Below are 12,742 nucleotides of genomic sequence, written 5' to 3'. Positions count from 1 at the left end.
CTAATTGCTGTACTGTGTATATGGAGAAGAGTCAATATTTACTGAGCTGGTGGCTGGGATGATTAGACTTTAAATCTCTGCTCCCATCCCTGGTGCCTGGAATGAATGAATTCAAGGGGGCAGCCTAGTAATGCTAAAGAAAGAAAGAAAGAAAGAAAGAAAGAAAGAAAGAAAGAAAGAAAGGCAGGCAGGCTGGCTTAGTAGCATCAGCAGTTCCCGCTCCAATTATTGCTCTGGGTTATTATTACAGGAGTTGAAATGAGCCCACCTTCTTTTCTTTCCCCTCTATAGGTGGAATTGTATCCTTTTCAGATGTGGAAACAACAGCCTACTATCTGCTGTCTCTCCTCAGCACAGCAGAGGTGTCCACAGATGTCCTCAACCATGCCTCTGAAGTTGTGCCTTCTCTCACCAGCCTACAGGGTCTTTATGGAGGCCTTTCATCCACACAGGTAGCGACAGCTGTTTCTCAAGGGAAGAGGTGTGGCAGGGTGCCAAATTTTGGGATTTGGGTGTGCCGAATGCAGGGATTAAAGGAGGAAAGATTTAATCCACCTGAATATACTCTGCCAAAAAGCTGGAGGGAGTATTTAGGGGGAGTTCCCACTGTCCCTTGCTATTGCTTGCAGCCATCCGTGGATATTCACCTTGAAATGCGCATTCTAGCACAGGGCTGGTGCTTGAGTGGAGTGAAAATTATCGGGCACTCGGAGGACTTCTGGGTTAGTGCCATCAGCAATGGCGGCGTTCCTCTGACTGAGAGGAACCCGCTCCGTGGAATTCGGGTCGTGCCGCCGCGGCGAAGGCGGAGACCCTTTAGAAATCCCAGGCGGATGAAACCTGGGAACGTAGGTGTCAGGGGGACAGTAGGCTTCGGCTGACACCAGGAGCGCCTCCCCTACCCACAGGGAAACCCCTTTTGGGGGGTTCCGAAGTGACGTGGGGTGAGCGGCGTGGTGTTTTGAATCGACCGCTATTTTTACGGAGTGAAGCCGCGTAGCCGTTGCCGGAGAGCGCTGACTTTTTCTTGTGGAGAATTGGATTTCAAACAACAACCCGTGAGTAGAATGGAAATTGGATTTTTAAAGTATTTTTAAATTGGCACCGATCGGGGAAGGTCTAAACAGGAAGTCCGCCTCCCCTTTCTGTAAATAAACTGAAGCAAAGAACCTGTTAACTAAGGTCGTGGAGAGTTTTATGTAAAGGATTTAAATTCCACTGATTGAAACTACCATGAATATTCTTTTTGGAAGCAGGGGTGCCTGCAGGAGAAGGTTAAAATTCGGGAACTGAAGCGCCACTTCCCTAAACCCGGGAGTGGTCTGTGAGAGCACGCTGACGGTGAAAAGATAAATTTGACAGCTGTCAAGTTAGCTGTCAAGATACAAAAGAAGGACTTTGTTTCTACTGTCCATTTTTGTTACAATCTTACGTTTAAAAAGAAGGAAGGAACTGTTACAATTTAACATATGGGACTTTTGGGTCTGTGCTGGAAGGAGTGAAAAGGAACTTGAATCCCTCTAGAGGGAGCTTTGGGATATTGTCGTAAGGAGCAGTTGGGAAATTGCTTTTAAAGATAAAAGCCCTGAGAAACCAGTTTTTGACCTTGGACTGTTTAAGAATGGCGGTCGGGAAGGAAATCGAGTGTGAACTGAACAGGACATTTTATCTCTTGGGAAAGCTGCAAGACCAGATAAATGTTATGGCTACCAATGTTGTAATTTTGGGAACAAAAGTGGGTATTAGTAAAGAAGGTGACAAGAACTCGGCACAGGAACCTCTTCCAACTGAACAAATTGAAAAATCTGAGAAGAAGAATCATGATTAAAGTGATTAAAGTGATGAAAGGGGGAGCCGCAACCCTACAAAGGCAAATGGTGGATTACAATTTGAGGCCTTACATGATGGCAACTAGGAGAAGGAAATTTTTGGAGATGGAAGCCTGGCTTGGTCTGGAAAGTGAAAGATGGAGAGATCACCCTATGTGGAGATCAAATGACCCTTGGGATACAAATCTGAGCCAGGTGGAGGTTGGAGCTTCGGGGCCCTTTGGATTTGAAAGGAGTGTGAAACAAGATTTGGAATATCCTATAGGCCCTATTCTTAACTATGGAAGTTTGGCAGGAAGGAATATGATTACCGTTGGGTTGGAGCTTCCCCGAGATCTGGTTTTCAACATCAAAGACTATCAAAAAGACCGGCAGAGGGGACATGAAAGAGACTTAAGAGCCTCGGACTTAAGATCTCTGGGTTGATGGTTTTCCGAGATTGATGGAACTATTGCTAGGGGCCGAAACCGGGGAGGGGATCTGGTGGAAGAAAATTGGGAATTTAAAGTGTATATAATATATATATTTTTTTCTTTTAATGAGAGAGGGGAAAATCGTGGAATGGAATCTTTTTTGACCCTAGGGGAAACGTCTTAAGAAATAAGTACAGATATATAAGTTTTAATGAGAAATAAGATTAAATAAAGTAAAAGTGGATGGTTATTTGGTGAAAGAAAGAATGGAAAATTATAGTATATTAAGATAAGATATAAGGATAAAAATAAGATGAAGGATTTGTTGAAATATTTATATGAATTAGAATACAAAGAGGGGAATTATAGTATGTTAAGATAAATTATTAGGATAAAAACAAAGTTGGAAGGATTTGCTGGAATATCTAATTGAATTAGAATACAAAAATGGGAGGCGTGAGGAAGTCAAGGAAATAAGTGAATGTAAGTAAGTGAGTTAAATGTTTGACTTGTTTTTTACTTCTTGTTTTCTCTTTTCTGTTTTTTGATGTTTTTTTTTTAATTATATGTACTGGTCCCCCCCCCCCAATTGTTCTCTTTTTACTTATTTATTTTTTCTGTAACCTTTAAAATCTTAATAAAAAATTATTGTTTTTTTTAAAAAAGAAAATTATTGGGCACTCGAAAGCCATCATTTGAGGTTCACCATGTTCAATGGCTGCAGTGGTGTGGCAGGATGAGGGGCAAAAGGAGTTATTGTTTATAAGATCTCAGTAAGTGTTAAAATTTGTCTCCTGGATCTCCACCGCACCATCCAAGACGACTGTTTGCTTTCCCCAGAACACAGTGATTGCCCTGCAGGCTTTATCCAAGTATGCAGCCTTGACCTATCGTGAGGCAGAAGATGTGAAGGTGCTGGTGAAATCCAGTGGGGGTTTCCAGCACGAGTTCCACCTGGGCAAGAAGAACCGGCTGGTGTTGCAACAGGCCCCTCTTGCAGAGATTCCTGGTCAATACAAGCTGGAGGTGTCAGGGAATGGCTGTGCCTATGTGCAGGTAAGGGGACAAGGCACAAACAAGGCTCACCTTTGATCCACGGGGAGCAGGATAGAAGCACTTTTCATATTGTCACAAAGGAGGGAGAGGCTGGGGGGGGGGGCATGTCTCAGATCCTGAGCAGTCCTGAGAAAATGAAAAGAGCATTCGTGTTCATCGTGCTCCACAGCAGGATAGCTGGGTAAAATCCAATGAAACATACTGACTCTTGCAAGTTTGAAGGGAAAGGCAATTCATTAGCACAGATTCAGCAGATGGAGGTTCTGGCCATGGGTTGTTAATAACGTCAGTAACAGAAAGAATCAGATAAATAAATGGGAGTATAAGTTGGTCAACAGTTAATAGCTAGGATAGGGCAGAGTTCCAACAGAGTTCCTCGTGAAAACAACATGATGGAACACTCACTGAGTGGCCCATATTGTATATCATCATCACCACCATCACCAGATTTTATTGGTCAGCCAAATACGGGTTATAACCCCAACCAACCAACCAACCAACCAACCAACCAACCAACAGAAAGGCCTTAAAAACATATTACAGTGGTACCTTGGTTCTCAAACTTAATCCATCCTGTAAGACTGTTCCAAAACCAAAGCGTTCCAAAACCAAGGCACACTTTCCCATAGAAAGTAATGCAAAATGGATTAATCAGTTCCAGACTTTTAAAAATGACCCCTAAAACAGCAATTTAACATGAGCTTTACTATTTAACGAGACCATTGATCCATAAAATGAAAGCAATAATCAGTGTACTGTACTATAAAAGAAATAAGACAGTATTGTAGATGATAAAAATTAAAATTATGCACTGATGATAGCCTTTGTTTGGATGGGGGGAGGGGGCTTGTATCCATTTCCGCAGTCACACAATCAATCCGTAGCTGAACTGGGTTCCACACAGTCACAAAAACAAATTAACTGAAAAAGCCTCAAAAGCAAAAACGCAAAACAAATAGCAAAAACAAAGGTGCCAAACTTAATCCATTCCAGAAGTCTGTTTGACTTCTGAAATGTCTAAATGTCTAAAAACCAAGGCACAGCTTTGGTGCAGGCGCCCCAGAAACAATAGCCTACAGCCGCATCAGATGTCCGGCTTCCCAAAAATGTTTGAAAACCAGAACGCTTACTTTCAGGTTTTCGGCGTTTGGGAATTTGAGTACCAAGGCGTTTGAGTACCAAGGTACCACTGACAGCACACATGATGAAAGATAAGATAAGATAAACTTTATTCGCATTAGCCAACAGCCATGGCAACATAAAACAAGCAATATGTACAAATAAAAAGACAGTGATGTGTAAAAAGGGCAATCAAATGAGCAAGGTTATCGTTCAGATAGTGGCCCTTAATGATGAAAGCATTATAATACACATCACAGAAGATGCCAGAAGTCAGCCCAGAATACAGCAATTTTCTTCCCCACGTAGACTACTCTTCGATACCACAAAGAGCCTCCACCGTCGGAAGCTTTTGCTCTGAGTGTCGAGACATCACCAAAGGAATGCAACCAGACTACCAGGAAATATTTTGATGTTCATGTGCAAGTAAGGTACTGTGCTTCTGCTAAACTGCTTCTGAAGGGGCTCCAAAAATCACAAAAATCTGGTGAAGCAGCTTGTGAAGCTTTGGGAACATGTGAATAGTTGCATGCAAAAATATGTTCTGCCTATTTACAACATATTTGCAAAAAAAAAAAAAATGATAAAAAAAATTTCTGCCTCCCACCTCATCCCATGCTGGAGTTCCCCGGGAGCTGGATTCAGAATCCTGAGCTCTGTCTAAGGTAATAGGGCTGCCCACTGTCAAAATCCTGTATATTCGCAATGGAATGGAGACTTATAAGGGAAAGGAGGGAGGGAAAGACCAGCAAAGGCTTTTGCAAGCCTTCTCGCTCTTTGCTTTTAAGTCCCTGAGCCTGAGAATTTGGAAGGGAAAAGGGGGAGACTTGCGAAGAACAGGAATGGAGGGGGTAGTATGTATGCCTGAGGCCATGCATCTTCTGAGGTCTGTTCCTTCAATTTAGGCCCCAGGCTGAATGGAAGCAAGGGGAAGGCTCTGGAGTGATGGGCCTCTGCTTGCTGGTCACAGCCACCCAGGCTGAGAGGAGCACTCAGCTCTGATGGCTGTAGCCACCATTTTGTCTCAGCAGCAAGCTGGGTAGTGAGTCTCATCAGCAATCACCTCAGGGTGGCCCTGCCTAGAGTGAGACATTGATTAAACCCATCCTCCAGGCTGCTCACTTGTGAGGCAGTGGGGAAGGAAGTTCACTACAGTAGTACCTTGGTTGTCGAACCTAATCCCTTCTGGGAGTCCATTTGACTCCTGGAACCATTCAAAAACCAAAGCCCGGCTTCCGATTGGCTGCAGGAGCTTCCTGCACTCAATCGGAAGCCACAGAAGCCATGTTCAGCTTCCAAAGAACATTCAAAAACTCGGACACTTCAGGAGCCAAAATGTACAAGTACCAAGGTACGACTGTACTGGATCCCAAATCTCCCCAGATGATTTTTCAGCTGCCTCTCTTATGGAAACTCCTTTCCCTTTCTCCCGTTAGCTACACAGGGGAGCGCAACGAAACCAACATGGTCCTGATAGAGGTGCATATGCTGTCTGGGTATATCCCTGTGAAGAAGTTTGTGAAGCAGGTAAGACCATTTGGTTTGGCTTCTCCCCATCTTTCAGTAATCCTTTCGTTTTAGTTGTTTCGTCCCACGACACTGCTGTGTAGAGTCATTCAGAACGGCTTCTATAAGACAAAAGCAAAATTAAGATCCACAAGCAACAGTAAGAACTGAAGAATGAAATTAAGATGTCCAAAAAACAGCTTAAGCTGTTAGCAGAGCATTTCAGGAGGGATCTTGGCTCTTGAGTGAAGGAAAGCCTTGCTTCTGCACATGACTGTGGCCTGATGGGAAGTCTTGCTTCTAAGCTTCGCTTCTGCATATGATGCCGCACAAACCGTTCTAAGACACTCACTCATCACTTTACAATGTTCAGTTCACATTGAGTTCAGGAAAAACATTATACTCTGACCTGTTCTTAATGCATAGTTGAGCACATCTACGGAACGTGATTGTTATGCTCTTTTAAGTCTCACTATATCAATCATTGGTAATTGTTTAAGCCTTTCTATATCAATCATTAAAGGTAAAGGTAAAGGTACCCCTGCCCGTACGGGCCAGTCTTGACAGACTCTGGGGTTGTGCGCCCATCTCACTCAAGAGGCCAGGGGCCAGCGCTGTCCGGAGACACTTCCGGGTCACGTGGCCAGCGTGACATCGCTGCTCTGGCGAGCCAGAGCCGCACACGGAAACGCCGTTTACCTTCCCGCTGGTAAGCGGTCCCTATTTATCTACTTGCACCCGGAGGTGCTTTCGAACTGCTAGGTTGGCAGGCGCTGGGACCGAGCAGCGGGAGCGCACCCCGCCGCAGGGATTCGAACCGCCGACCTTTCGATCGGCAAGTCCTAGGTGCTTGAGGCTTTAACCCACAGCGCCACCTGCGTCCCACTATATCAATCATTAGTTATATTTTAATTAGGAGGTTTTCATGCCTGTCTAGTTCTGTGCTCCCTTTCCCAGCCTTTAATCTATTGGTGATTAATACTTATATGCAACCTTTGCTTTGTACTTGTGTTAACCAATCAGCAATAAGCACATATGTGGCAATGCTGTAATATTCAATAAAAGGGACTCCCCGAGACTTTCTCGAGAGATGCCTCCCATATGACACTCACCACTCGTCTGTTGTTATTTCAACCCAACACTTGAGGGTCCATTTTCAGGAAGAGACACAAGCTCCAGGTTGCTTCAGCCATTCATTCATCCATCTCTCTTCATCCCTGCTCCCTTGCCCAGCTCTCAGGGTCAAATTCTCAGACTTCATCCCCACTTGCTCAGCCTCTTCCTTCTAAACCAGCTGATCTCCAGTTCTCAGGCACATCCTTTTCCCCTGGTCCTTCCACATATTTCATTCTCTGCTCTGCTCTCCTTTCATAATCAGGCAATGAGGTAGGCTGTCTGGATGTGCAGAGGGCAGTGTGTTTGTACCACTTCCTTGCTTGATGTGTGTGTTTTTGTGCATCTCTTTTAGGTAAAACCGTATATGTATTTTTACTATCCTCTCTTAACAGATCACGTTCTTTCCTGATGTGCTGCTGCTGCACTGCATAATATATAACACGGAATTTATCCACCAATAACACCTACCATATGTTCTGGCATATAAGACGACTTTTTATCCCTGGAAAATCACCCCAAAAGTCAAGGGTCGTCTTATACGCTGGGTATATGTGTTGGGAAGGAGGAGAGGAAGCTGGTGAGCAGAGATGCCCCTTCTGCCGTTACTCTTCCTCCCCCCCCCCCACAGAAGGGGACGCGGAAGTCCTTCTGAGCGCAGCGCTCACCCGCTCACCCTCCCGCCAAACACCTCGTCTCAGGCTGCTGCTGCTGTGACGGCAGAGGCAGCAGAGGGGTGCACGCTCCACCTCTGGCAGCGCTCAAACTCTATAACTCTAAAACTCTAAAATTGAACAGCAAAAGTTGGGGGTCGTCTTATACGCCCAGTCGCCTAATACTTCGGAATCTACAGTATCTGATCAGCGCAAAGCTTCTTTGCTGGGCTGTTTCCTGCAACTCCTGTTGCAAATGAATGGAAGGGCATTGGCCTTGAACTCAGGCCCAAGAAGGCGAGTGTTTGGCTTTGTCCTTCTGAAGTTGCGATGGCGGGAGAAATGCCCAAAGCCCAGATTTCCCACAGGTTCTGTGGCCCACTCCTCTCCCCAAGTAGCCAATCCTGACAAAGATGTGGACAGAATTAAGGTGTCTGGTGACAATCTGCTGCTACAATTTAAAGTGACACTGAGCCCCTATTTTTCTAGGTGTGGGAAGTTCCACATTTCAAACAGTGCCCTGTTCCTGTATGAAGCCTGTTATAAAGTATCCCATTTACTCATATTTATCCTTATTTTCTCTTTTGTATATCATATATGTATCATATTCTGCAGTAAGGTGTCTCAGAGTGCTGAACCTTCTAGTCATTTTCTGTGCAACAATTGTGAGGATCTATAAAACTGTTGTCCTTGTTTTGTACAAGCCCACGTTTTATGGGATGGCAGCCCACCAGTGGTGGCCTAGGGCTGCTGGCTTGATTTGTTCATTCATAGTGCCCATTTCTTCCATATTCTGACAGCTCCTAATGAAGCCCCTCGTCAAAAAGGTGGAGTTTGAGCCTGACAAGATCCACATCTACCTGGATCAGGTAAGGCCTACTCAGATCTCTATCAGATTGACAAAGATCAGGCATATGTGGAAGGGGTTCTGGGGTAGTGCTCCACCTTTGAGTCAGGCAGGGAGGGCATGGAAGTAAGGACCAAAGCAAAGCCTGCCCTAGATGGGAGACCTTTCCTTACTCCCTCTTTTTCCTTAAGCCAGAAGAAGTGTCCTGGGGAACTCAAAAACTTGCCTATCAGAGGGCTCACCCACACTTCTGCTTGCCCCGTGCCTAGAAAGTATAGTTCTGGGCAGTTTTCTACTTGTCTTCTGCTAATAATAATAATAATAATAATAATAATAATAATAATAATAATTTATTTATATCCTGCCCAACTGTCTGGGTTTCCCCAGCCACTCTGGGCGGCTCCCAACAGAATATTTAAAACACGATAAAACATCAAATATTAAAAACGTCCCTAAACAGGGTTGCCTTCAGATGTCTTCTAAAAGTCAGGTAGTTGTTGATTTCCCTGACATCTGATGGGAGAGCGTTCCACAGGGCAGGTGCCACTACTGAAAAGGCCCTGTGGCTGGTTCTCTGTAACCTCACTTTTCGCAGGGAGGGAACCACCAGAAGGCCCTCAGAGCTGAACCTCAGTGTCCGGGCTGAATGATGGGGGTGGAGATGTGGATTCGAGCAGCTTTCCCCTGGAAAACCTGTTTTTTGCTGCTAAGTCAGAACGAACATCAAGCCATGGAAAACCCGATTGCCATTTGGTCTGATTCAGCGGTAAACCCCAGATTTCTTTGGGGGCAAAAGCAGTGGGGCAAATGGAGGTGTGGACGAGCCCACATTGTAGTTGATCCTAATTAGATTTGTTTGCCACCCCATCCCTTCTGATGGACAAACACACTTCCTGCCATTTTAATCTCCTACCCCTCTTTCCTGACTTCAGCTGGATAGCAAAGTTCAAAACTACAGTGTGTCGGTGGAACAAGAAACAGAAGTGATGGATCTAAAGCCAGCAATAGTAAAAGTGTATGATTATTACCATCCAGGTAAGCATCTCATTGCTGGAAATGGGTACCATTCATCACAAAGTGCATTTATAGATCACCCCAATCCTGCCTGTCTCCCAATCCCCTTCTCCCTAAGCATATGTGCTCCAAAGAACTCTGCCAGGGACATTCAGTAATCCTTCATTGCGATCCTTCTATGTCTGTTTTCATGCCAAGCATCTGCATGTGTGAAGTCATGCTAGTTGGACTTCTCCACACTTACCTTTGCCAAGGGTGGTGGTGGTGGGTTCTGCCAGGGCGATTGCCCTGGGTGCATCGGGGTGGGGGAGAGCGCTACTCACGCTGCCATCCCTGAGCCATCCCTGCACTGCATTGTGATGCTGCGATCTGAACGGATCCCAGCCTCGCAACACGGCTTGGGGAGGGCGGCGTGAGAAGGATTTCCGCAGCCGTACACCCTTCGATCCCAGCTGTCAGGCGTGGAGAGTCCTCCCCTCCCTTTGATAACGTCACAGATCAGAATTAACGAGCAGTTGATAGATTTATAGTCCTTTTATTACAGCGTTATGTTGCCAGCACAAACACACAGCTCTCCGCAAGGAGAACGGTTGCCTAGTCTAATCATCCTTCCGGCTTCCGCAGCAATCTGGGCATCTATGAGAAGTTCCTCCCTCCCTCTGACTCCTTTGTTGTCTGATACGTTCAGACCTCCAAGTCCATGGGGAGGAGAGCCCTCCACGCTCTCAAGAGATGTCTCAGCTAGCTGCCCCCTCCTTTCTGGTTCTGTCGTCATTATCTCGTAACTGGGTAACTCCCCCCCTAAGCTGTTCAGCTTCTGCCTCTCTCTCTGAACATGCTGTGGGCAAGGGGGCGAGCATGCAATTCTTCCCCCTCCAGCTCTCCATCAGAGAGAAGCTGGTCTGCCATGGAATGCATTCTCTAGTCCTCATCTTCAGACCATTCCCTGACACCAGCCCCTTGAGGGCGAGGCTGGGGTGGAAGGACGCATTGTGTCCTTCTCACACCACCCTCCCTGAGTGGGATTCCACAACAGGGATGAGGAACTTGTGGACACAGAATCATAGAATTGTAAAGTTGGAAGGGACCCCGAGTGTCATCTAAACCAACCCTCTGCAATGCAGGAATCTCTTGGCCAACATGAGGCTCAAAGCCATGACCCTGGGATTAGAAGTCTCATGTTATCCTTCAGCTATCCTTCAGGTCCTCCAGATGCCATGGGACTCCAACTCCCATGTGCTCTCGCCAGCATGGCCAATTGTCAGGGATGATGGGAGCTGTAGTTCAGAAACTTTTGGAGGACCCTGACTTCCTGCTGATGGGGGTGGGAGAGAGGTTTGCTCTGGGGCTCAATCTCTGTCTCATGAATTGTTCTCTCTCATAAACAGAAGACAGTGCGGAAGTTGAATATAACGCTCCCTGCAGCACAGGTAAGGATGGAACGAGACTTGGGCACAGGTCAGAAAGGAGAGTCACATAATGCTCATAATGGCCGCTGGTGAGATTTAGGTGGAATTGTGCAGGTATCCACTGTGCAAGGAGAACTCCCCTCCCTCCACATCATGATGGGTGGCTGGCTTGGACCCACAATGCTTAATATATGGTGCCTTATTTTCCTCGTATTTCTTCCCACAGAGAGCACAAAGAAAGACCACCACTAGCTCTGCATCTGAGGTGTGAAGCAAACCCAGATGAACAGCACAATTGCTGCAGGAGATCTCCCATCTTAGGTCATTGTTTTGAGACTCCTGTGTTAGGTCATGTACAGATGATGTCTTGGCTCCAAAGATCACTGTGTGCAAGCACAAAAGCACTTCTCTCTTTTTTATTATTTTCTTCACATAATATACATTCTTTACAACAGAGAACTCCAAAATAAAATCATATATAGTAAAACCATAAGTCTCATTCACACTGATCTCCTTTCCAATACCTTTACTTGATATTTCTTGCTGCGTTCTGCTTTCCTTATAGGAGCTTTATGGAAATTTAAATCTCTTAAATCATATACCAGTCTTTAACAATTTCAATTAATCTCTTCACCTCCCTCCCCCACAACCCAGTACTTCACCCCTGTGCGATCTTCTTTCTGCATGATACGGGGCTGAGCATTTATGGCAGGAGCCTCACTATGCTGGTGCGATGCCAGATGTACCACTGCCACAAGATGAACCAGTACAACTGCTCAGATGTGCTGGTGGAAAGCTACACATCTGCTACCCCAGTGCAGATACCCAAACTGGGCAGAGTTAGAGATATCTCAGGCGAGTAGAACCCTCCCCTATGCAACAACCACCCAATGTAGAGGCGGAATAATAATAATAATAATAATAATAATAATAATAATAATAATAATATTTATATCCCACCCTCCCTAGCCGAAGTCGGGCTCAGAGTGGCTAACAAAAATAAAAGTAACATAATTTACATAAAATCACAATCAATTGATTGAAATGCATTCTAAAACCAATTCATTCTAAAATCAATTCAAAATCAAATTAATGGCAACCATTGGGCTAGAGTTCTGTGAGGATTACCGAAGGAGGGTGTCCGACTGTGCCTTGGCCAAAGGCCTGGTGGAACAGCTCTGCCTTGCAGGCCCTGCAGAAAGATTTCAAGTCCCTCAGGGCCCTGGTCTCTTATGACAGAGTGTTCCACCGGATCGGGGCCATGGCTGAAAAAGCCCTGGCTCTGGTTGATGCCAGCCTAACCTCCCTGTGGCCCGGGATTTCCAAGATGTTTTTATTTGAAGACCGTAAGGTCCTCCATGGGACATACTAGGAGAGGCAGTCCCGTAGGTACGAGGGTCCTAAGCCATATAGGGCTTTAAAGATTAAAACCAGCACCTTAAACCTGATCCTGTACTCCACCGGGAGCCAGTGCAGCTGATATAGCACCTCCAACAATAAATTGCCACCTCCAACCAGCCCACATTCCCATGAAAGCAGTCCAACAGGAAGTGGCATTTTAACAGAGCGGAGCGGCACACTTTCATTCTTATCACATATTAAGAGGTGGTTTTTGCTTTTGCTTTTGAATGTTAAGGCAAATTAGTATTTTTAAATGGAATAGGTGTCTCCACAAGGATGCTGTTAAGGCCGCATGGCAGTCATGGGATGGAGAACCAACAGCCAGCTACAGAGCTGCAGGCAGCCACGTCCAGCTCTTTAAAATCAACGGGTGCATTCTTTT

The 12,742-nt window shown here is 45.5% G+C and overlaps 1 protein-coding gene across 1 annotated transcript in view; it reads left to right on the top strand.

Moving 5' to 3' along the window:
- The window catches only part of LOC310834588 (alpha-2-macroglobulin-like protein 1), a 75,421-nt gene extending 63,975 nt beyond the window's left edge, over positions 1 to 11,446 (top strand). The window contains exons 30-37 of the mRNA XM_083718348.1: positions 292 to 452; positions 3,083 to 3,298; positions 4,727 to 4,848; positions 5,854 to 5,944; positions 8,490 to 8,558; positions 9,469 to 9,571; positions 10,939 to 10,980; positions 11,186 to 11,446. Coding sequence (XP_083574474.1) covers positions 292 to 452; positions 3,083 to 3,298; positions 4,727 to 4,848; positions 5,854 to 5,944; positions 8,490 to 8,558; positions 9,469 to 9,571; positions 10,939 to 10,980; positions 11,186 to 11,211 — 830 coding nt within the window. The 3' untranslated portion in view covers positions 11,212 to 11,446. The remainder of the gene's footprint in view (positions 1 to 291; positions 453 to 3,082; positions 3,299 to 4,726; positions 4,849 to 5,853; positions 5,945 to 8,489; positions 8,559 to 9,468; positions 9,572 to 10,938; positions 10,981 to 11,185) is intronic.
- The last annotated feature ends 1,296 nt before the right edge of the window (positions 11,447 to 12,742 follow it).

This window comes from Podarcis gaigeae, assembly GCF_964106915.1.
Source record: "Podarcis gaigeae genome assembly, chromosome: 17".
In the NCBI taxonomy this organism is placed as follows: domain Eukaryota; kingdom Metazoa; phylum Chordata; class Lepidosauria; order Squamata; family Lacertidae; genus Podarcis; species Podarcis gaigeae.
This window is presented reverse-complemented; position numbering and strand designations above follow the sequence as displayed.